This window comes from Ylistrum balloti, unplaced genomic scaffold, assembly GCF_031769215.1.
Source record: "Ylistrum balloti isolate Yb309-2 unplaced genomic scaffold, AGI_CSIRO_Ybal_v1 Utg370026, whole genome shotgun sequence".
Taxonomy (NCBI): domain Eukaryota; kingdom Metazoa; phylum Mollusca; class Bivalvia; order Pectinida; family Pectinidae; genus Ylistrum; species Ylistrum balloti.
The window spans coordinates 411,262-435,850 of NW_026782091.1; the positions used below are offsets into that span (position 1 = coordinate 411,262).

The window sequence follows — 24,589 nt, forward strand, 5'->3', positions numbered from 1 at the left end:
TCTACATTGATATATCTTGAGACCACTAGATTATGGTTGGTTTGCTCAGCTACTGTCATATAAAGATGCTGTTAGTGGATGATGGGGGACCATTAGGGATGCTTTTAAACCCATATATCACCAATCATCCAAAATCTTCACACATCAGTCACGTGAATCAGTCCATGTTGCCAAACATTTTAAAAGGTGACTGCAGAGAGCAGTAAGGTTTCAGCTTGCACATATATGGCACTGAATAATTTATACATTGGTGAAAATAAATTTGTAGATTGTCCAACTTTTCAATTGAAACAATTTCTTGAAAAATTCAATTGAAGCAACTAGGTGCAATTGTTTGGCCACGACATACCTACTTCTAGGATGGAATGCCATATAATTCCTCATAGCATATTTATGACCTTAAGATGTTTCATTCCTCAGATGTGTTAAAAACATGCAAGAATCTTCTTTCCAGGTTCTATTAGATTAACCAGTGGTATTGCTATTTGGCCTGTGAAATACAGATGTACCTCAGACATGGAGTGCTAATACTTCCTCATATTAATGATCTTGACCTACTGATATCATGCATCATCCGTCGTTGTGCACCGTCTTCCATTTGCATTCTGGAAACTTTTTCTTTAAAACATTACTGCTAAACACCTTGGCAGGTTGCAACCAAATTTTGTCTGAAATATCATTGAGAGCGAAGGATCATTTCTTAAATTCAGAAATTTGATTTGACCCATAGGGACTTGAGGGCAAGGCCCAGGCCCAAGAGGGGCAAGGCCCAGGCCCAAGTGGGGCAGACATTAGTTTGCTCCTACTCTTGATTAATGCCAGGGTGGATTTCTACCAAGTTTGTCCTGAAACATTATAATGGAGTGGCAATGATATCAAACATGCATGAACTGATCCTGAGATTGTCCTGAACAAATCTTATTTTTTCACTTTGGTCCAAAATCCAACCTAACTCATCTACTACAAATAGTCATAACTACTTCTGAAGTTAAGTAGCTATTTTGTAACATGATTGTGCAATTCCATTTATAAGTTTCTGATACTTTCAAGGAATGTTCAAAATTTGAATTCATCTTACTTATCTTTCACCATCAGCAAATTCTTTGATTTGACCATCCATGTGTCAATTTTCAGATGACCCTGTTGTCATGTTAATTTCCTGGATCTTAGTATTATGAAGTTCATGAATGTCAATTTTTTGAAGAACTGTATCTGAAAATCTTTGGTTTCAGAAGACCTCCATATATGGTAATGATATTTGTCCTAGAATGAAGTGCTATAATATTTCTATAAATTGAAGGCTTTGACCTTGTTTTCAAGGTCATAAAGCAGAAATAGTCCTTACATGATCAACTCCAGCTCTAGTTTAGATGCATGATCTTACAATACTCAGGAAAAAACACTGGTCAACAAGGTGAGTTGAAAACAGAGGGAACTATTCTGGTATCTTTGCAGCAAACAACTGAAAACATTGAATGGTATTTTAAAATAATTTATTTCTGTGATATACATTAAGTAACAAAGAATCTCTCTGTAAATCAAGACCAGAATTATATTCACATCTGCATCAGTGATCATTTCTTGGGGATGAATCTGGGTACCATTTTGAATTTTTTTTTTCAACTACCTGAATTTTACTGTAGTCTGTCAGTTGGAAAATGCAGTAAATTTATTTTTCTTTGAAATTCAGAAGATTTTCTTAGAGTTTTGCCTCATTATAGTTAAACCCTCCCCCAGTTTTTGGCTTAAATAGAAAGGCAATAAAATTCACTAGGTACATGCATATACATAATTTACATTGGTAAGGAATTGTTCACTTTATATATGTTCTGTAGAAGTTGTGAATACAAATTAATTGCCTCAGCTAGTGGGTATTTCCCTGTAGTCAAGGGATAGAGTGTCCAACTAGAGACTGAGAAGAACCTAGTTTGAGCCTTTTGGACAGCAGGTCTGTCTTTTAGTTACTCCATCCTTCAGAAAAGTGAATGCTTTCTAGGGGATGAAGAACCTGGGATGTATTCATTGTTGGGGGTAAAGACTTGTGAATTAGAAGGAGCAGTGTAGAAGATAGTCAAAAGTACAGATCACCTTATAATTACTAGCCTCAGATATTAAGTGGAAACATATTCTGCCTTGATTTGGGACAAGATTGGTGATTCAATGAAATCAATTGCAATACATATAGAGTAGTAATACATGTACAATATATCTGAATCAGAATTAAAAAATACTACACAATTTTAGACACACACGAATTTAAGAAAAAGTCTTTGTATTTGAACACACAATTACATCATAACCAATTAATAGCACTAAGATGTTTGACAAACTTGGATGTTTACTTCTGAAGTGTTGAATATTAATAAATACAAGCCAAGTCATCTATTTGCAAAACACTTACTTGCCAAATCTAGTGGGTAAGTATCAAACATCTTACTAGCACCATTTGGTTTATGTAGAAAAAGAACCTTAAAAAAAAGAAAGAAAATTCTTTACATGAATTATAATTATCATTAAAAAATGTAATGAATAATTAAGATCCCTACAGATAGATTAAAGTTTTATTTAGTCACTTATTCATTACATCAAAGGTACCTTGAATTTTCTATTTGAGTGATCACATTAATTCTCTATAAATTTAGCAGTATATTATGAAATAAGTAGAACACAACAGTTCATGAATATTTCACCACTAATCAATGACTAGTCAGTCTGATTAAACTGTAAAAAATGTGGTATGTTTGTAGCATTACAGAACATTGCCAATCATTTCTTATTTGGTGTAATATTATGTTTAAAGTTGAGGTATGCTCAGTTGACACCCCTTCTTCTTCGAATCACATTTATATTCACCCAAGACGATGCCCACCCCCACCCCAGTTATCTCCCCTTGGTTGTCCTTGGCCACCATGTGCGTTTTGATGTCCAACATTTTGCTGACTCCAGTTAACAACAAAAAAGAGAACAGCTGCAAATATAATTCCAGGGAGTCCAAACACCATCAGAGCTATGAGGCAGCCTACTGTTACAATTGGCTGTACTGTGTATTGTCCAAGATTCCAGCATGGGATTCCTAATCCCAGTAACTTCTGATTAGCCATTTCAAATATTGAAACCTGCTGCCCATATTGCTGTGGTCCAGCTTCATCGTGTCGCACAAATCCCTTAAAAAGAGAAAAGAAAACATACAGATTCTCAGATGTAAAATTTGTTGTAAAGTACTGATTAAATGCTGTATTAATTGAGCAATATAATTGATGGTAACATGAGCTCATGTTTCCTTTTTAAGGACATCAATGGTATTGACAGATATGTTTAGTTCAGCTAAAAAACAACAAATCCGTTTGGTTTGGTGAAACATTTAGAAATATATATAATATCTCGTAGAGTAAATATCACCAACCTTATTTATGATTCTTCTCTGCCTCTGGAACAATTTAATGTTTATTAATTTTAACACTCGAATAAAGTTCCTTGCGAGTATTTTTTACTCCTTGATTCTGTTTATTAATGCAAATGAAAGTATACTTTTATATACCAAGTTATTGGGACTTTTGTCCATAGGAAGTATAAATATTTTTCGTTGCATTCCTACGTCAGTTGCAAAGATACACATAACATGTATGACATATATATAATACAGACCTGTCTTTGACGAGGTTGCTGAGAACTTGAACTACTCCTTCCTGTAGATGCCCTGGGATCATTGTCAGGGACAATATCCCCATTACTCAAAATCTTGACCATTAGCGTTCTCTATGTCATCTGTAAATACAGAAGAATTATGGATCAAATACTGAAGTGACGTGGCCAATGAAATTTTAAAAATGACATGAAAAAGGTAATTATGGCAAAGCAATCTAGTCTAAGCTCCAATAGAAAACGTATCATTCCACATAAATCGTATACCTTTTGTTAACATATATTGAAAAGTGGATTCCATTACAACTTCGTGGTTTTATTTTTATCTACACGTTACCTAAATTAAAAACAGATCTGAGTCTTGATCATCACGCCGGAAGTTTACTTTCCTTGTAGCTTTTGTGACTTCAAACACAAAAGAGCTCTGATCGAAGAATTTCGTTTTCCTGATAAACAGATAAACAGGTTTCAAAAGCACTAGCACAGGTAAAACAAATGAAGACCAGATGTTGATGTAATTGTTACTTTTTGTTGATGGAGTATTTATATCGAATTTAAGCTTAACGTTCTTAGAGTTGGCATGCCTATTGTACTGTACGGTGTCAGCGGGGCGTGTCTTTTAGTTTTAAAAGTGCACTGGTTGGGACGCTGAAGCTGTGTGTGTCCGTGTTCCCTATTCAACAAGTTAGTTGGGGGCATAAACGTGCACATTTTATTACACATATAACATGACGCTACTCAAAATGGTACACTTTTCTCAGATATTTGACATAGACTTTTTATCATGCAATACAAAATAATATTAACTATTCTAAACAAAAAATAAGGTATTTATGAATTTTTATGGCATTTTTTTACCTGCCCATGTCTTCATTGTTGCTTATCGTCTTCATTTAAAATTTCAAAATGACGTACTTATAAAAAAAATACCGGGAAATCATGCTATGCGACAACACAAATATTCTTTCATGATTTTAAAGATTGAAAAGTATTGCTGAAATTAACATTTTTGATGGTGACAGAGATTGATGAGAGAGTAAACTTTTATAAATTGAGGAAAAATATTCAAGATTATGTTGCTTATTTCTGTTAAATAAACAGAATAAAAGAGGTGTTCCATTTTGGGTACCCCTACCTGTTGAACCTAGCATGCCTTGCTGCGTTCTAATTATAGGCTCGTGCACTACTGCCATGTAACCAAAACATGAAATGAAAGCTGGAGTCATCTGTTTGTAAAATACCAAGAAAAAATACATGATTCAAGCATGCTGTTGAAAATTATTACAATTTTATTCAAAAAGTATTCCAATTTGGGTAATGTCATGTTAACTCAGCCCCTGGTAGTAGATAACTACTATTTATACATGAGCAGTGTAGAAGTCTGTAACATTGTGGTTTCAATCATTATGAGGTTCAGTCAACAGTATATCGGTATGGATAATAATTTTGGGCATAAATTGAGACTGACTTCAATTCATTCTGATTAAATTTCTTGAATTAAGTGTATAAATAAAAAAATGTCTGTCAGAATTTTAATTTGTTCACATCAATCTGAGTTTCAGTCATCAACACTTGAAACTAAGATAGGGACATTTATTATTGAAACAATAGAGAAAGTACTGACAACAAAACATAATTCAAACTCAGATTTAATGAAACTGACAATCTGAACAAAAGAAAGACATACAATGAGACCCTTGTAAGAATAAAATCAGGTGTTTTGGAAGGGTAGAATAAGTAGGTACATCATGATAGGGTCCTCTTCAGTTCAATGCCTCTATAGTTAATTTGTGCATTTTCCATTGTGAGTAAAAAAAAATATCAGTAAAATTATACTCTGTCATTACTTTTTCCAGATAAGTACTATCCACACATGTACAGTCTTCTTGGTCCCTAAAAGTAGCATCTGTTTTAAGACTGATCATTAAAACTATGTAAAATAGGTAGCCATCTTGGATTTTGACTGTCACACTTTCAATTATTGTGATGACTATCTTGCTTTAATTTGTACTTCCATGTTTTCCTGACGTTACCATAGTTATGAGTGATTCTTTTGTCAAGTGTCAACACAAATCTAGATGGCTTAGTCTGTGGAGTGTAGGCCTATGTAACCTCAGGTGAGGACCTGAGGTACATGGTTCAACACTGTCTTCCCATGGTGGTTAGTTTTTCTCAGGAAGCTGAGAAATGAACCAGTCTGCGCTGTCATGGTTGTGTCCTTTGGCAAGAGAAAATGGCTATGATAAGCCCAGCAAAAAACATATGATTGAGACGTAGGATGGAAGTAGATAAAAAAAAGAAGTAAAATATCGCAAGTTGTAAAGAGTTAATAAATATCATACTATGGTGGGTATCAAGATTCCCTTTAGATCTCTTGTTACAGATGTGTTAACTTTATCTACATAACACTGTCCTTTAGTGTTACTACTTATCAGCTTGGAACACAAAAGTCACTTCCCTTAGTACAGTTTCTAATTTATGGTACAATTTCTTCAAATTGTTTAAAAAACAATTTTTGGAATTTTTGAAAGTTTTGAAAAATTGATATGTGAAGATGATGATGATTTTCAAGTGAATATCATAATAGTCTTGTATATGGTTTTTATGATACATGTGCTTGAATGTTAGAATGGTTGATGTTGTCTATGTTGTAAATATTTTATTTATTGAAAATATCTGAAAAAATTAGGATAAAGAAAATATTTGATATTTTCACATTTTCTAGAAAAATGGGTAAACACAAAAAACACAAGTATCATGGACACAGCAGCAGCAGCAGCAGCTCATCTTCTTCATCGTCTTCTGACAGCTCAGACAATGAGTACAAACATCTCCCCAAACATGAGAGGAAGATGAGGAAGAAAATGAAAAAACAGATGAAAAAGGTGTGCAATATTAAGCAAGATTTTAATTTATCAGAATTACTATTTCATTTCAATCAGTTATTCAAACTATGGGTATTTTTGATGTCCTCAATTTCACTGGGTGATTGTTTTTCCATTTTGTATTTATAATTTGCTGTCTGCTAAATTCTGTGCTACGTGCTAAGTGCTACGACCTTTGGCACAGCAAAGAAAATATTTGGCTATTAAAAAGTGATAGCATACTTGGAAGAAAAACTAATTGTAAATATTGTTTGTTTCTTTGTTTTTTTCCCTTTCCAAATTTTAGATGATTAAATTTTTGTTTCTTTAATGCTTGATTTGAAAATTCAGAAATTTTGATTCGTACTTCTCTGCAATTTATACTTCGAAGAAAAACAAAGTAAGTTGTATATAAATGTTTTTCAAGTATGATAATAGATAAATGAATACAAACAAAGAAGTTTATTAATATTGTTTGTTTTTTTATCAGGGTATTCTGCCAAAAGGAACCATTCTGCCAGTGAGTATAAACAAATTGCAAACACTGTCATTTTTTCATGTATTACAATGTCCAATGAATTTATCTCTATAATAAATACCTGCAAATACCTGTTTATAAAGGCCACAGGCATAAATACCTGCATATAAAGGTCACATACAGATTGATGTCTTTGTCTTTGTTCAAATAAATACCAAATGTGTACTGTAAATATCTGTTCATTAAGGTCTTTTATGTAAAGTAATAACCTGTGTATAGTAGTCAAATGTGTATAATTACCTGTTTATATAATCCACATGTGTCACATGTCTTTGAAGGTCACATAATGCGAAAGAAATAACTTTTCACTTGGTCACTTATGAAATGAAAAGTCATTACAAGTATAATGGATTTATGTGGATGATAATTACCTGTTTAGAACGTCAACCTGTGTCACCGGTCTGTGAAGGTCAATTATTAGAAAAAAAGTCATTACCTGTGTAAATTGGATATATAGATATGATAATTACCTGTGTAGAAAGCCCAGCTGGTTCACATGTCTGTGAAGGTCACTTAATGTAAAAGTAGCTTTTGAGATTACTAAGGCAAATTTAAGTCAATGCCTACCTATAATGGATATCATTCTCCTTTTTCCCTGTCTTAGGGTGCACCTGGTTATCATGCTGGTGCCCATGGTCATCATGCTGGTGCCCATGGTCATCATCCACAGCCAGGTTACCCTGCACAACCAGGCTACCCAGCTCAACCTGGTTATGGTGCCCCAGGATATGGTGCCCCAGGAATGGCTCCAGGAGTGGTTCCCCCTCCTGCCCAGGGAAATTACAGCGCGGGTGGGTTTGCAGTACCAGGAGCTAACTACCCACCAGCCCCAAACCCAGCTTATCCTGGAGGATATCCACAAGGTATTATATATTAATTTTCTCAGGTAAAAGAACAAAGTATTCCAATTATGCCAGGCTAATTAAACATCAATATTTACATATTTAAAGTTTTACTTTCAAATGATTCATGTACATGTACATTCTATGTCAATCAATTTCATCAATAATTTTATTTTGTTTCATGCATGATTTTTCAACCACTTTTATTATTTCATTTGAAAAAAAAAAGAAACTGTTCTCAAATAAGATTTTTCTTTTGCATATCATTTTTAACTGATTAGATATTAGAAATTTTTATAGAAATATTAAGCAAGTAGACAATTATATGTGTGATACAAATTTTTAATGAAATAAATAGGTAGGTGATATAAGGATTATTCTGTTTATTGTAAACATATAAAAATATAGAATTCAAATATCAGCTAAGATTTACATTTGTACAAAATTTATACTTAGTAAGTAAAATTTGTAAATAACCAATAACCTTGCTGAATTGCATTGAAATCCAATAAACTATTAAAAGTTGAGTGGCAGAATTAATGTTTCTTTTGTAATACATTAAAAGGTAGGGAAAATTCTAGAGAAATACAAGTGAAGAAACCAACAAATCAGATAAATTTATTCATTTTTCAAAGTGGTGAAATCAACGCCACTAACAGAAGATAAGAGCAATTGAGAAAATATCGTATACATTTGTATATTAAAATTTACTGTGTAAATTTACATGTTTTGTCGTATGATAGGTGATAGTTAAGGACTACTCTCATGTCTATAAACTTCCTTTTTAGTAAGTTAAGTCAGTTGTTTATTTCAATTTTTTGTGGAAAATATTTCTTACTCGTTTTCATTTATTACTCGATCATTTCTCAGTCTAAAGAAGAATAGTATTAACAAAACATTGTAATGGACATCTACAATTTTGTTGTTTTGACAACAGGAAATGTTCCTCCACCTGCTGGATACACTCAGCCTACTGGTTACCCTGCACAACCAGCTGGTTACCCAGCACAACCAGGATATCCAGCCCAGCCACCTCCTGGGGGATACCCAAGTAAGTAACGTCCTTGACTCCCAGAAAACTGTAGTTAGATTGAATAATTATGATATTTTCACGTCATATTTCAGTATTTTTGTTATTTATTTCTGTCTCTCATTTGCCGTTAAAAATGTAGTAAAAAGTAAATATCAGTATAAAAATGATGAAATATGATGTGCAAATGTTAGCATTATCCAGACTGAATTATTTAGCTTACTGTGTAGTGTGCTATGCTCCAATTATGAAAAATTAAGGAAACACCCAAGTTGTCTTGCTTTGTCTGGAAATCTCATGAAAAAGTCAAAGTTGAAATAAAATGTTTGATTATTTTTCACATCACTAAACATACATTTCAGTAATTCTGAAACATTACAATACTTACTTGTTAAAAATAATAAAAACTAAATAATGTATTATCAACATCAAAATACATACACAGTGGAAACTTGGAGAGTCTAGATTCTCTGTACAGTATGATTGACTCATTTGGCTTGAGACAACGTTTGTCATTTTCTCTTGTTAAAACATCAGTTTTTTAACACCCTCCATTTCATTTTCTGAAGCAGGGAGAAAGACATTAACTAATTAAATGTAGTCATTATTCACAAATCGATAACAGTGTGATAGAAAAAAGACTTACTTTTATTTTATCTTGTAGCTTTAACAGTAGCATGAGTGTTGATATTCTAACACATTTAAATTTTGAAATTACATTTTTTTTCTAAACATTCTAGTACTTGATCCCAAGTTTTTTTCCCTTCTTCTCCTTTTTCCTCTCATTTTATTTCTTGAAAAAATATTTAAACAAAAAATTTCCTGACAGACGTTTATTTCTGTTTCATTACAGATTACCCTCAGGGCCCGCCCCGCCCATACTAATGCCCAGACTGAGTAGGGAAAGCTAGCTTGGGTGATCCTTAACATAGAAATGCAGAGGGGTTTCATCGCATGCTGGCCATCAACTGCTTGTAGATAACACTGGACTGTTCATGTAGATTAGATATGGTTTTCAAGTGCTGTGGTCATGCTACAAGCAGATGAGCTGTTCACACTAAACCATGATAATGTAGAATGTTTTTAGAAATTTTAGAAATCTAAGAACTATGATAATGTTGAATGATTAGGGGAGTTGTAGAAATTTGGGAATTTTTTGTCCCAGTCATTGAAATCATGCCTACTTGTATGATTTTTTCCACATACTTTATTACACTGACAAACTGTAAAAATCATATTTTAAATCTGTGCCTTAAATAAGTTAATTTTGTATATTTTGAATAATTTTGCATACTTAATGTAGATTGTGTACAAACATTCCTTCACCAGTGATACTAGAACAGCTGATCTAGCTATGTATATACACAACTAATTTGACTTTGACATATCAGGTTTTATCTATCTGTTATTAGTGATATATAATTGCAAACACCACAGTTAAGCATAAGCATTTTCATTTCTGAATCTTCAGATGACAATATATGTATATATGTATACTGATAAATTTGAAGAACAGATAGCGTTGTATTATATATATATATATAATTATGAGTTTCCATTCATTAGAGGTTTATGAAACAGATCCTAAGAATTTTTCACTCTGTCAATCCGTCGGCAGGGAAAATAAAAATTTGTGTAAAAGTTTCTTAATCTGATATGATATAGAAACAAATGCAAGATTCTGTTTATCACATAACTTTGAAATACTTTTCCAAACATTTGTCAAAACAGCATTTTTTAGACTGAAACTTATATAGATTGGCCATATTCACATTTTATATCTCCTTTTTTGGTGATATCACCATACATATACTGCTAGGAAGTTATGACATCACAATTTTAGAAACAATAGGAAACATCAGCTGATCAAAGCTCTGCTAGGCCAATTACTCATCGTGTAAGAACCTGAAAAAAACCCAGTAACAACAGGAAATTTCAGTCATAAATGTATATATTCAGAGTGTATACCTATATTGTTGTATTGCTAGTCAAATTCACAGAAGAGCTAACGGAAATAGCATCCTCCATGTTATTTTTCAATTATTTCAGTAAACTTTCTATGAATTGTGATTTAAGAAGCTCAATTTGTGATATAAATTTTTGAAGGGAATCCCAAACTTTGATTTCAGTTTATATAGTAATGATGAAATCATTTAATGGCTGTTACGTTGTACTTGTATATAGAAACATTTATATTGGTGTAAGATAAGAAATTAAATACACCATTATTCATTGTTCCTTATTTCAAGTGCAATTTTTTCAAAATTTTATATTTTGCTGTTAAGGATATGAATTATATATATTGAAGAATTTTTTATTTATTTTTTTTCAAAAAAGAAAAATTATTTTTGATATGCATGGACAAGATATTGGAATAAATAAGAAATTGATGCATTTTTGGACACATAGTGTTTCATTATGTCATAAGTACATGTAGAACAGCACAGTATTTATTTTGAATGGATAATACAGGTTGGTTGACAAAATATATCATTAATTGTATATTTGTTACAAATTAATAAAAACTAATTTATCATCCTTTTTATCTATGCATGCTTAATATATGTATCATTGTAGCTCTATTTGGCTTCATTAAAAAAAATTCACCCATTAATAAATGCCAGTTTTATTCATAAAACTTTCATAATTCATAATTCCTTAAAACAGCATATAATGTACTTACATTTGTACATACACGGAAAATGACATGAGTAAATTGTTGTTGTATGTAAGCGAGGGTAATTGTCTAGCTGTGTCCTCTCAGCTGGACTGGAAAGTTTTAATTTAACACATGTGAAACCATATCTAACAAGTTAATCAGGGGTTTGATCCTTAGCATGTTTAACAGGAAGAGTGAAATTCACATGATACCTGCATTGTTTGTCTGAAGAAAGTGTGATAATAACCACAACATGACATTAACAGTTAATACGTTTTTTAGGCATCTAAACACCAAATGGTTACTTGAAACATTCTGTACGTAATCCAACAAAAGAATATGTATTTAAATTTAAAATAATCTGTTGATACATTAAAAGTATCTTTCATTTATTGTGAAAATTATATTATTTTCATAATGATATTACACAAATTCTGGTATGCCTATGGCAATTCAAATATTTCCAAGTTATTTTCAAATTTTGACTGATTAATGATCCAGCGTCATATAAGTTTATATTTGAAAACAAGTCAAAATGTTTGATAATTAATCTGGTTTTACAGAGAAATAGAGCGTCCCTTAAATACTTGCTGTATTAGGACTATTGCCTCAGTGATGTCTGGTTTCTCCATATGCCTTGGTGTATGTGATATGTTGCATACAAAACATCTGTGATATTTACCAACTTTTCTACTTTTGACTTAACTAACATATTAGCTAAGGTTGTTATTTAAGTGGCTGTAATAAGTTTCTTTTACACTTCAACATACCAAGCTACTGTGTAGCTACATATATGTACACTACGTAATTTTCCCAATTGAAAGTCCAGACACCAATGTAGGAGAGAGACTTATCAATAAGCCTTATGTTACAGCTTATATATTATCAGTACAAGTACTGTGTACTTGGCTTAATTTACCGCACGCATATTTTGCCATTTGTCGTCGAAGCCAGATTATATTGTATCTGATTTTAGCAATGTTATATTTTCGCTTTTGAAGATCACAAAATGAAAGTATATGCATGTACTTTGTGATACCTGGTATGTTTCTTTCTCAATTAAAGTTTGTCTGTTCAATATTTACCAATTGTTATATCTAATAAAAAAATTCTATGTTTTCTGGTATTTCGCTATGTCTGGTTTTATTTAGATTTTAGATTTGAAAAGAAACTTATTTTTGTTACTTCTCTAGAAAATTGATATATTTGATTTTAAAAAAATGTTTGATTGCAATTATGAAATGACTTTAAATAGTTGTTAGTGTATTACTATAAATTGGTGTTGAAACCATTGAAATTGTTGACTTAAATTCAACTGTTAAAGTTTGATATGTGTAGTTGCATTTTATTTTCATTAGAATCAACATACCATTGAAAAGTCTTGCAGGATAATAAAGTACCTTTCTACATTGAAGGGAAAAAAATAACATGTTTAAAGTATTTTTTCACAAGTAATTGTCTCTTTATAATACTTCCTTACTGTTGGAAAGTCTTTATTTTTCAATTGTGCTTATCATAAATATATTTCAATTTCATTTAATTATTGAATGTTTCAAATTTGCATAATGAGAGTTTGGCATGTTGTATGACAAGAAGTTGAAGCCAAAACTGAGTCAAAATTAGAGGGTACATTCATGCATGATACTCCATAAAATTTTGTATGCAGATTGAAATAAATATGGATATAAATCTATAAAAATTTTAATTTAAATTCATTTTCCCCCAAAGGAAAACTTTCACACTTTGGACTTTTTGGCTTGAATATTTAAATTCTGGTTTCTGAAAATACTTTTCATCATTTAAATTTTTCCAATATTTTTTTCTCAATATTTCTCCTTTATTGAATTGATCTGTGCTGTAACAGCATATATTGAATACCTGTCTTTGTAGAAATAAAATACATATTCACTATGGGGATTGAGACCCAATATCCGGCAAAGTGTAGTAAGTCAAAGTGTCAATGGTGAATATTCATAGTATACTTTCACAGAAAGCATTGTAAAAGGAGTGAAAACAACAAAGAGGACTCCATTCTTTTATGAATAAACTTTATCTTGAAAAGAATAGATAAATTCTATCTTATAAAGAACAGATAAATTTGATCCTAAAAGAACAGATCAGTTTTATCTGAAAACACATAAATTTTATCTATTTTATCCTGTAAAGAACACATTAATTCTATCCTAAGAAAGACAGATGAATTTTATCCTATAAAAAAGAGATAAAGTATATTATGAAAAGAACAGATAAAGTATATTCTAAATAGAATAGATAAAATTTCATCGTATGAAGAATAGATCAATTTTGTCCCAAAACCAAAAAAACCAAGTAACCAGTACATGGTATATTTGAAATATTGAAAAAAAGGAGTAAACCTGTATATAGGAAAGATTGATTTCTTTACATTGTTACTACGATGTAGATCTGCTGATAAAATGAAATAAAAATTTATATAAAAATCCATTTGTTTTGGTTGTCTATGATAATCACGGGTTTGAAGAGTCAATTTTAGAGTATTGCTTTTCTGATAAGATTTTAATTGCTATATTCTCAGTTTGACTGACTATTGGAGGACTCAGGATTTTATTCCTAAAATTAGAATAGTATATATACTAACAGTAGAATATAACCATCCTGTCTGTTCCAGGAATAATTTGAGTTATTCCATACAGTAAGTATGTGTAGCATTAGACAAAATAGGATGAAAATCATTTCAGATTGTGATTTGATTTCAACCATCTCTCTTTTTTTCCAGTTTATCGTGAAGAACGAAACAGCTGTATGAATCAGTTTAATTTGTTATTTGGCCTTTCTGTTTTAATTAACTTTGATCCCTTCACTAAGAATGTCGGGAAGGGAAATAGAGGATGACTTCTTTTTGTCAGAATTCTGTTGGCTTTGTTCTTTATTCATTGATTTGATCAAACGTTACACACTGACAAGATACAATTTTGTCTCAGCTGACATTGAATTTCAGGGTTCAAAGATCAAGGTCAAGGTCAGCTTTAATATTTTTGTAAATTCATTCATTGTGGAATTTGATTAAATTTTGTACACCTATAAAAGACCATTACATCTTGGACAACTTCAAATTTCATGGTTAAGGTCAAGGTCAGCGTTACTCTTTGTAGAAATTTCATGTCAGCACTCTTAACCAAGCAGCATCATTTCTTGGGTGATTTTGATCAAACTTAACACTCCCATTAAAAGACCATTATATCTCTGACAACTTCAATTTTCAGGGTAAAGTTCAAGACTTTACATATATTAGAGATTTCGTGTCAGCACTTTTGAAGCATCATTCCTTGAAGAATTTGATCAAACTTCACATACTCGCCCATTTTCTCCCAGCACTCATTGTTGAATTGTGAAGGAAATTGTTTAACTTGTCTTGCCGTGTAAATTTTGAAGTGTACTTTGAACTTTGTGTGTTTTTAGTACAGTTTTTGAGACTGCAGTTGGTACATACTGCTGGTGGATTTTAAGTCCCCAAGGTTTGTTGTAAAATGCATGGATCGTTTTTAATCATTTAAATGATGGCATATTTCAAAATACACACATGGACTTGACATTTTTTTGAAACCATTCATTATTGAGAATCGTTAAATTTATTGAAATTTCAGGTTAGTGCAGCACACCATCTAATATTTGACATTTTGTTGGGTCATTTAAATTGCTTGCATGCTCTAGAAATATGAACATCTATACAATGTAGCTTTACTCATAATTTGGTTCTCCTGTATCACATTCTAAAATTTCTAAAAGTGTGTCTTTTGTACAATCTTCCTTGATGTTTCCTACTTTGAAGTTTGTCTCACCGCAGTAAAACAGGACTGAATTACTACAAGATGGTTAAGCCATTATCCAGGCTTCTCTCAACCAGTCGATTTATCTCTGTCCATTAGGATAATCTATTTGTTAAATCAAGATTAAGTATACTTACAGGACTGTGTTTTTCCCAGACATTTTTAATTTGAACAAAATTTGATACAGTATGCATTTTAACAGTTTTGACATCAAAACGTTTGTTAGTTGTCCTGATTGTAACCCAGTTTGGACCAATTTTTGTTTCCAAAATCATTCTGGTAGCCTCTTGTAAGAGGCACATTTAGTAGCATTTAACATGATGGAAATTGTTGATATTAAAAACAATATCCTGCAGTTAGTTTTGTTCTGTTGATATTCTTTGTTAATTTCAGGTGGGGGTGCTAGTTATCCTGCTCAGCCAGCTGCCGGTTACCCTGGGCAACCACCTGCTGCTGGTTACCAAGGGCAACAGCCAGCAGCTTTCCAAGGTATAATAATGTTAGAAAACAACATGAGAGTTCCTCACATTGTACACACATGTGCTTGCACAAGATGACAAGAGAACTCATGTTGCACAAATATGTGTCTGCTCAAGACACAAGAGGCCTCAGGTTGTACACATATGTTCAAGCACAACAGGTCTCACTTTGTACACAAATATCCCATCACAAGAGGTCTCGCTTTGTATGCATATATGCCAGCACAAGAGGTCTCGCTTTGTACACAAATATGCCAGCACAAGAGGCCTTGCCTTGTACACAAATATCCCAGCTTAAGAGGTCTTGCTTTGTACACAAATATGCCAGCACAACAGGTCTCGCCTTGTACACAAATATGCCAGCACAAGAGGTCTCACTTTGTACACAAATATGCCAGCACAAGAGGTCTTGCCTTGTACACGTGTACCAGCATAAAAGGTCAAATTTTTAGATTTTCATTGCGATCATCCAAAGTCAGGATTTTACCAATAATGTCATCAGTTAGTTAATCATTATGTTATGTATTTCATATGAAAATTTAAATGCTTTAATTATGTGAAAGACAATTCTACATTTTAGATGATAAATTCACACCATGATTTGTTATCACACCACCACATTCTGTACTGAATTAGATTATATATGTAATTGATCAATGTTTAAAGGTCAAAAGGTCAAACTGGACTTAATCTAAATTAAAAGCTTACATTGTTCAAAGATGTAGATTTAGTTAAAATTATATTTTTGATGGTTACAATTGTCCTAAACTGGATGATAAGTGGCAGTAAGAATAAAAATCTTTACCTGGAACTCTCTGTATTCCATAGCATTAGGACTAAAGCAATTTTATTATTCATGAACATGCCAATGTTTTTAAACATTTTCCCAGGAGCTGGTGGGGCAGGGTATCCACAGCAGCCAGCTGGCTACCAAGGAGGAGGGGCTCCATCCTACCCCCAACAGGGACCAGGAGGAATGGCACCACAGCACCAGCCTCCGCAGCAGCCTGCTTATGCAGGAGCGGTATGTGTCGCTGGTTCTTGTATAAAGACCATGTCAAATAATAATCAAAACATCTTCCATTGTATTTCACATTCAAAACTGCAAAATTTTATTTTGTTTCAACAGTAAGATATTTTTGTTCAGCCATGGAACCATAATTGATGCGTCAATGAACACCTGGCCTTATTGTGGGGTTAATACAGTATAAAACAGCACATTGTTATTAACATTGACAATTTCATTTTAGAAGCAGTTTCCTTTATTAGCTGATAGATTGAGTTTCGCTTGAAGTTTATTTATAGAATTTAAGGAAAATAAGATAAAACACTCAACACACAATTACTACTCAGATTTATAAACCAAAAATTTATTTAATCTCTACATGTATTGAAGTAGAGCTTAGGGGAAAATGTTGTATTTCTTATAAATGGTGGAGGTTTTGATACTGAAATACACTACATACAGTGCCTGAGACATGGTGCAGATTGAGATTAATAGGAATTACTTTCATTCATTCACACATTTTTTTTTATCCCAAACTAAGTTTTTTTTTTTTTTTTAAATTGAATGAGACAGAACACAGGGGTTAATGATCAATGAGTTACCAATCAAAAGTTAAAATAGGAATTGATTATGTAAATGTAACAAGGTCATAGGTTAATTTAAAAGGTCAAATGGGGTTGAAACAGGTCAGATATTACAGACCAAAACAAGCAGTGAATCATATTAGAGATTTAAATATAAATACAGTTTGGTTTATATCTTATAAATAACATAATTTAGTAAACAACATACATAATGATATGTGTTTTGTGCTTGATGTATATTTTAATAGATTTTGATACATTAGGAATTGTATCTTAATTTATTGCACATTAGGTTAGGGTATCTTCCTATCTTGATTTTGACATTTCTTTTGATCACGTAGGATTTTCCTCAGTCGCCTGCTAAGCTTCATCACTGGCAAGTCCGAGAATGATGAAACAGCTGTATGATATGCAGTTTCATTCATTCTTTGGCTCTACTGTATCTAATTCTATATCTGTATTGATAGGTGAAATTTTCTTGTCTACCTTTTGTGTAAGTAATCTTTGAGGTCAGGCTTTGGTTCTCAGTTGTTGGAACATCAGACCAGTAAAAACCTCTGATGAAGATATGAGGTGTGTGGTGTCTCAGTTAGCTAGAGGTCACATACCTTCCTGTGCTGTCATGGTGATGTGAAAGATCTTTTACTGTACCTTAAAACTGGGAATTAAATCTGTTATGTCTACATTTCTATTTGTAGGGCGTTCCTGGGGCTACAGCTGGAATGGGCGCTATGAACATAGGTGGCGGTGCTGGGGGTAAAGGGGAGGTAAGCCGTCCTACTGTTCGGCCAGCTAACCCATTCTCTGCAGAGCAGGATGCAGAAGTTTTACGCAAAGCTATGAAAGGATTTGGTATGTACAGTATTGTCAGGATATTTCAATTCATGAGAATCTTAAACAATTTTTGAAAACTTTTAAAAAATAATCTCTTTCTTACAACTATTTTACTTCAGATCTTAAAATTCATTTAAATCTGGTTGAAATATATTTCAGTGAAATTTTATTTCACATTATTAGATTCATTACCACTAAAATTATTTCATTGAGAATATTTGTTGATCCAAAATTCATTCTTTAAAATGTTAATGTAGATAATTAAAATGTAAATAATTTTCAAATCATAAGGATTTTGAAGTTACATGTTTTAGTTAGGACTTTTTGACTTTGATTTTTGTTTATTAAGGGACGGATGAAAAAGCCATCATCAATGTGATCAGTGCACGATCAAACAGTCAACGCCAGCAGATTCTAGCCATGTTCAAAACAATGTATGGCAAGGTATTGTACACCAAAATAGCTACTTTTATAAAAAGACATCATCATCAGCAGTGGAGACGGCGACAGCAGTTCAAATTGCCCTTTTGCCATGCCCTCATTTATCTTTTGTTGGTCTTAAAACAATTGTTACACTTTCTCAAATTTTTGGTGTTGAGGATATCTTTGACCCTTATTTACATTTCTTTAACTTCTAAGACTAATCAAAAGAAAACAATGGTCACCAGATGGGCTTCTTCAATATTAACCATTCAATGTATTTCTTATATTGGTGTTTTTCAAAAAGTTCATATACATAGAGAGTGTTCTCCAGCTCTACCTGTGTTCCTGGGTGTGTGTACTTAATTATGAAACAGATTAGGAGAATAAAATGGTTCAAAGTCAACCATCTGGCATTCTGACATCTGTTTCTGTTGTTGCTGCTTCTCAGTATACATATACTGTAATATCACTAATTCTTGTGGAGGATTTATTTTCATTGATATTTTTTGATACTTTTAATCCACAAATTCATATGTCCATGAACAGTTGAGATCAGTATAAGTTGATTCATTCAGCTATATCTATTAAAAAAAAAACCTGATTTATTTAACAGTATGGTTTTACTTTAGATGATGATAGTTTAAAATAATTTTGAACTGATGAGAAGAACAAGGGATGTTATGTTATGTGAAAAGATTGTACATATAACCAATGAGCCGTCATGGAGTTTTGTATGTTATACAGGATGTTTAACCTCTTGATTGTAAGTCTCCATGTGATCTTCATTGGTATTGGTCTGTATTATCAACCGTAACACTCCAAGGAAAGTGTTAGTTGAAATTTTCATACTCTGATGTTTGAAATTATTTTTAGAAATATTCTGAAATATTCTTTAGTGAATAGTGGTGATTCTAAGTCATGAAATTTTATCATCTGCTAATCTATAGGTATGCATGATATTGGTTGTTGAGAAATCTTCTTTAGAATAATTCGTCTTTTGCCAGGACCTGATTGCTGACCTGAAGTCAGAACTGAGCGGAGATCTGGAGGAACTTATCATGGCCATGTTCAAACCTACCACTTACTTTGATGCCTGGTCCCTGCATAAAGCAATGTCTGTGAGTTTTACTAGCATGGGGACCTGACGACCTCAGAATCTTACGAATCTTTCAGGAAACACATTTTTAAGTTTAAAAGTGTATTATAACAATGTACTATACATTGTCACTTATGGTATTTTGGGTACCTTTTGAAAACAGGCTTGCTGACAGGAGGACACTTCATTCGTCATAATCTCTGTTTAATTCATATATGTACCAGTGTTTGAAAAAAATTTATTTTGGTAATGTGATGCCAATCTGTCGTAAAAAGATGATTTTGAATGTCATCCGGAGACAGATGCAAGGGCTTTGGATTCTGTCTCTGGTGCTGTCTATAATTTTGTCAAAATTGCATGAAACTTTTAAATCATTTCATTTTCATACCTTTAGTTTCAACTGAATTGCCTCCCTTTTTAGGTTATACATCAAAAAGGCAGTAGGATATGATGCGACTTTGTGTCAGATATGGTGTAAGGTACAAGACAAGACAGCTCAGTCAATTAATAGATAGCGAGTGCTTGATTTCAGATTTCTCAGTCTGTGAGTTATAAATATTGGTCTTGGTCATTTGGGACCAAGAGCTAACAACATTAGTATTGTAAAACCATTCATTTTTGAAGGGGAGTTACTTTTGTTGAATTCTTGGATATCTAAATCCACATGTTGATTTGTCTAGGAAATGATAAACAATTAGAAGTTGACATCGATTACAGATCTAGTTGTTTTTGGGAGCGAAATTTATTCACAAAATCAAGTGCGAAATTAATGAAAATATACATTTTAGGAAAACCATAAAATTTTAGCCCATTGAAAATATATGATGTTATGGTATCCATGTTTACTTCCGGCATGGAAGAAGGACAATATTTCAATTCATTTCATTGATCTGTTGTTTTTTTGTTTTGTTTTTTTGTTTTAGGGTGTTGGCACTAAAGAAGCTGTTCTAATTGAAATTCTCTGTACAAGAACTAATTCTGAAATTAAGGAGATTGTCCAATGTTACAAAACATGTAAGCAGTGGAAAGACCAATTTCTAAACATAGAAAACAGAATTTCTAGATTCAATGCTTCCAGAGACAAAAACATACATCTATTGTCATATCAAGATTTGAAATGTCTTGTTTTCTTCAATATTAATGCCAGAAAGTCACAAGTGCATTCTGTATAAAAATCTAAAAACTTATAAAAAATCTTTATTTTTAATTTCTTTATTTAACTGCTAGGTTTCGATTCAAAATACATGTACTAAGATGTTATTGTTGATATTTAATGCCTTATCTATTTGGCTTTCTATAGATTTCGGCAGATCTTTAGAACAGGATATAAGTTCAGAGACAAGTGGACATTTTAAGCGACTTCTGATATCGTGTTGTCAGGTGAGTATATTAAAACTTTGATCCTAACAATTTTTACTGGCATAAAGCACTGATTATTTTTGTAACTGTGTTAATCAAAGTTTCTTTATGTACTGTGATTTATATTGAGGATGTGCTTGATCATCATTTCATTTTGAATTTAGTGAAGCGCTTGTTACAAATTAGTAGTGCTAAATCTATAATTGATGAAATGAAGCTATCATTTTCATGGTAAACAATGTAAAAATAAATTGTACAGTATGCTAACATTTGCATATGGCATTCATTTAAGTTTTTGTTTTTTTTTTTTTTGTTTTTTTTTTTTTTTTTTTTTTTTCTACTGAACAATTTCAAATTTGGTAACGGCATTTTGACATCATAATGGTGATGATTTAGAAAAGGGTGTAACATCAAATGAAAATTCACAAAAGATGGTTTTTGCTTTTTTCTTTTGTTTGGTTTATTAAAATCATTTTCATTTTATGAGATTATCTCTCCTTAAAAGTTACATTGTAGCTATTTCCTCGTTGAAAATTAATACTTACATCTAATATGAATAATCTATTTTGTATATCTTTTATTTTGTATTTTTCCATCAGGGTAATAGGAATGAGTTGACTCCTGAACAACAGCAGCGTCTAGCTTACCAGGGATTGGAAGGGGTAGTGGACAGTGCCCTTGCGCAACAGGATGCCCAAAAATTGTACCAAGCTGGTGAGAACATGATTGGCACTGATGAATCGGCATTCCTTACAGTCATGGCAGTGAGGAACCATTACCAGCTGCGAGCCACCTTTCAGGAATACCAAAGGGTAAACATTATTATTGTGGTCTGTGTGAAACATCAAATTTCAGATTTGTTTTAGTTTATTTATTATTATTTATAATGTTGCAGAAAATTTGTAATCGGATATTTTTTTCACTCCAGGTCGCAGGAAAGGACATTCTGAAATCTGTGAAGAGTGAATTCTCGGGAGATGTTGAAGATGGCTTTAAAGCCCTTGGTATGTGTTGAATGGTTTTAACACAGAGGATTATAGTCTTACTTACATAGTATATATATCTTATCTGTTAGAGTTAAGGCTATATGCTTCCTGTCTCATCATACATCCGATTTATGTTTTAGTGAAAGCTATATTATACCTTACTCATCATACCTTACTCATCATACCTGTGATTTGTGGTAGAGTTAAGGCAATATCCTACCTTACTCATCATACCTGTGATTTGTGGTAGAGTTAAGGCAATATCCTACCTTACTCATCATACCTGTGACTTGTGGTAGAGTTAAGGCAATATCCTACCTTACTCATCATACCTGTGACTTGTGGTAGAGTTAAGGCAATATCCTACCTTACTCATCATACCTGTGATTTGTGGTAGAGTTAAGGCAGTTTATGTTAGAGTTAAGGCAATGTCCTACTTTACTCATCATACCTGTGATTTTTGGTAGAGTTAAGGCAGTTTATGATAGAGTTAAGGCAATATCCTACCTTACTCATCATACCTGTGATTTGATAAAATCATGAATTTGAACAGATTATTAGAAACTGGTTTGTTATGTCTTTATACACAAAGACTTTGTGCATAGCACTTCAAACAAAATTATATTTTCATATATCTGCCTGTAGGCAGTTTTTAGTGATTATTTCTTTCTTTCAGAATTTTGAAAATCCATATGTGCCTAACTGATTGTGAGGCATTTTCTCTTTACAGGCTATGGGTAAACTTTTACATTATTGTAACAATTGTTGAAAAACACTCACCTCAGATTATGTTTTATGTTCTTAGTAATGTCTGCTATGAATCGGCCAAAATACTTTGCTGACCTGTTGTACAAGTCAATGGCTGGACTTGGCACAAAGGATTCTACTCTTATCAGGATCATTGTGTCAAGATCTGAGGTAAGTATATCAGTATCTCTCCCTGTTACAAATTATACCATAACCTGTTAAAATAGACACATGCTTTGTCAACATTCATACAGTGCAACTTGGCTGCAAGAGCTTACTTTGGCTATCCTATATGATTTGAAGGTTAAAGGTCAAGGTCAGTCTTTCTATGAATAGAACTTTTTTTTTTATGCAACAAAGAACTTGTCTCCTTGTATTTTTATTATTACTGACAGTGATGGCAGTGCAACCATTTCTTCAGAGGTCTTATTTTCATTTATTTGCCACATAAGCTCTTAAGTTCAAGATCCAAGTCACTGCTTCTGAATATAGAATAAAAAGTTACCACTTTCAAGTACAGGGGTACATAATGACATTTCAGATTGCATCTTAAAATATGTTTTGCATTCAATTTATATTTTTTATTTAAAAAAACCCCAGAAATTTGATGGAATCTATTCTTATTTGCAGATTGACCTACAGGACATTAAAGAGGAGTATCTGGTCCACCATCAGAAATCTCTCCGCTCCGCTGTAGCTGGAGACACTAGAGGAGACTACGAAAAACTGCTTCTTGGTTTAATTGGCAATTAAATTTCTAAAATGTGTAAAAGTCGGTTGTATTGTTACAATGTTCATGATTAAATTAGCAACTTTTTCAGTTTAGAAATAGAATCTGTTTACCGCAATGTAATTGATATTTACAATAGTAGATATTTCTGGCATTAGAGGGTACCATATAGTGTTGTTGATAAGAATGTGAAAAAATTTGATAGAGATCAAAATGTTATTCACGTATATTCGTATAAATTTTTTACAGTGAGGTGAAAGTGTTAGTTTTAGACACTGTGTTTTATATGTTGTGGGATAAAGTTTCAGTGTTGAGAATGAAAAAATGATTAATAGATATTAAAAGACATAAAAAAAAAATAGTCTCATAATTGTTTAATGAAAATTATGAAACAACGTCAAGTTAAGATTTCTAGCTGTTTCAGTACTTAATTTGTAATGTTCATCAAGGTCAAGGTTGAGGTGTATGTATATATCTGTAATACATTTCTGTCTGTGGAACCGGTATGTATTCTTGTATATCATTGAGTTTTAATCCGCTGGCTTACCCAATTCCCCGGAAAGATGTTTAAACTGGGAAGAATCAACTGCATTACAAAACCTTTTTAATCAGCACCTTTAATAATCAAGAAACTTCTGTAAACCAGACCTCTTTGCATCGTTTGATGTTTTTTCTGAGAAATTTTGTGCACATTTCTCATTTACAATCAGCAGACAGCTAGGATCATTCTTTGTTAATGGTTCTTCAATTAAATGACATGAATGATTTTGTTTTCCTGTTGTGAGCAAACATAATATTTGGAAAAACATGCATTTTGAAGGCCAAACTTGTATGAATTATGAACCTGTCTATTTTGAACACAAATATATTCTGCTATATATAGACAGGTTTCATAAATTGCATTTATATGAGCTTCAAAAAATTGTTGAATTTGGAATGTTAATATTAAATGCATTCAAAAATA

General features: G+C 32.3%; 2 protein-coding genes across 4 annotated transcripts; one reads left to right on the top strand and one right to left on the bottom strand.

Annotated features, from left to right (window-relative positions):
• Positions 1-1,476: 1,476 nt before the first annotated feature.
• On the bottom strand, positions 1,477-4,032 carry LOC132548763 (protein FAM241B-like). Of its 2 annotated transcripts, none has more exons than XM_060212648.1 (3): positions 3,980-4,032; positions 3,646-3,765; positions 1,477-3,164 (listed from the first exon to the last, which is right to left on the bottom strand). In XM_060212648.1, exons 2-3 carry the CDS (start codon positions 3,745-3,747, stop codon positions 2,850-2,852), a joined length of 417 nt encoding a protein of 138 aa, XP_060068631.1. In that variant the 5' UTR covers positions 3,748-3,765; positions 3,980-4,032; the 3' UTR covers positions 1,477-2,849. The 2 variants fall into 2 exon arrangements, with proteins under 2 accessions (XP_060068631.1, XP_060068632.1); XM_060212649.1 differs by having other exon boundaries at positions 3,910-3,993.
• Positions 4,033-4,062: 30 nt separating this feature from the next.
• On the top strand, positions 4,063-24,589 carry LOC132548788 (annexin A7-like). 2 transcript variants are annotated; one of them, XM_060212682.1, is made up of 16 exons: positions 4,063-4,128; positions 6,368-6,527; positions 6,997-7,026; positions 7,649-7,907; positions 8,824-8,937; positions 15,775-15,870; positions 16,751-16,884; positions 18,149-18,302; positions 18,634-18,728; positions 19,712-19,825; positions 20,727-20,817; positions 21,104-21,183; positions 21,762-21,974; positions 22,091-22,166; positions 22,954-23,066; positions 23,526-24,589. In XM_060212682.1, the coding sequence occupies exons 2-16, from the start codon at positions 6,372-6,374 to the stop codon at positions 23,646-23,648; spliced, it is 1,848 nt and encodes a 615-aa protein (XP_060068665.1). In that variant the 5' UTR covers positions 4,063-4,128; positions 6,368-6,371; the 3' UTR covers positions 23,649-24,589. The 2 variants fall into 2 exon arrangements, with proteins under 2 accessions (XP_060068665.1, XP_060068666.1); XM_060212683.1 differs by lacking the exon at positions 15,775-15,870.

Excerpts from the sequence above, each read along its gene's own strand:
- LOC132548763 (XM_060212648.1), bottom strand. The coding sequence starts at position 3,747 with ATGGTCAAGATTTTGAGTAATGGGGATATTGTCCCTGACAATGATCCC. Across the intron at positions 3,165-3,645 it reads AGCAACCTCGTCAAAGACAG|GGATTTGTGCGACACGATGA; the intron begins GTCTGTATTATA and ends TCTCTTTTTAAG.
- LOC132548788 (XM_060212682.1), top strand. The coding sequence starts at position 6,372 with ATGGGTAAACACAAAAAACACAAGTATCATGGACACAGCAGCAGCAGC. Across the intron at positions 7,027-7,648 it reads CAAAAGGAACCATTCTGCCA|GGTGCACCTGGTTATCATGC; the intron begins GTGAGTATAAAC and ends TCCCTGTCTTAG. Across the intron at positions 23,067-23,525 it reads TCATTGTGTCAAGATCTGAG|ATTGACCTACAGGACATTAA; the intron begins GTAAGTATATCA and ends TCTTATTTGCAG.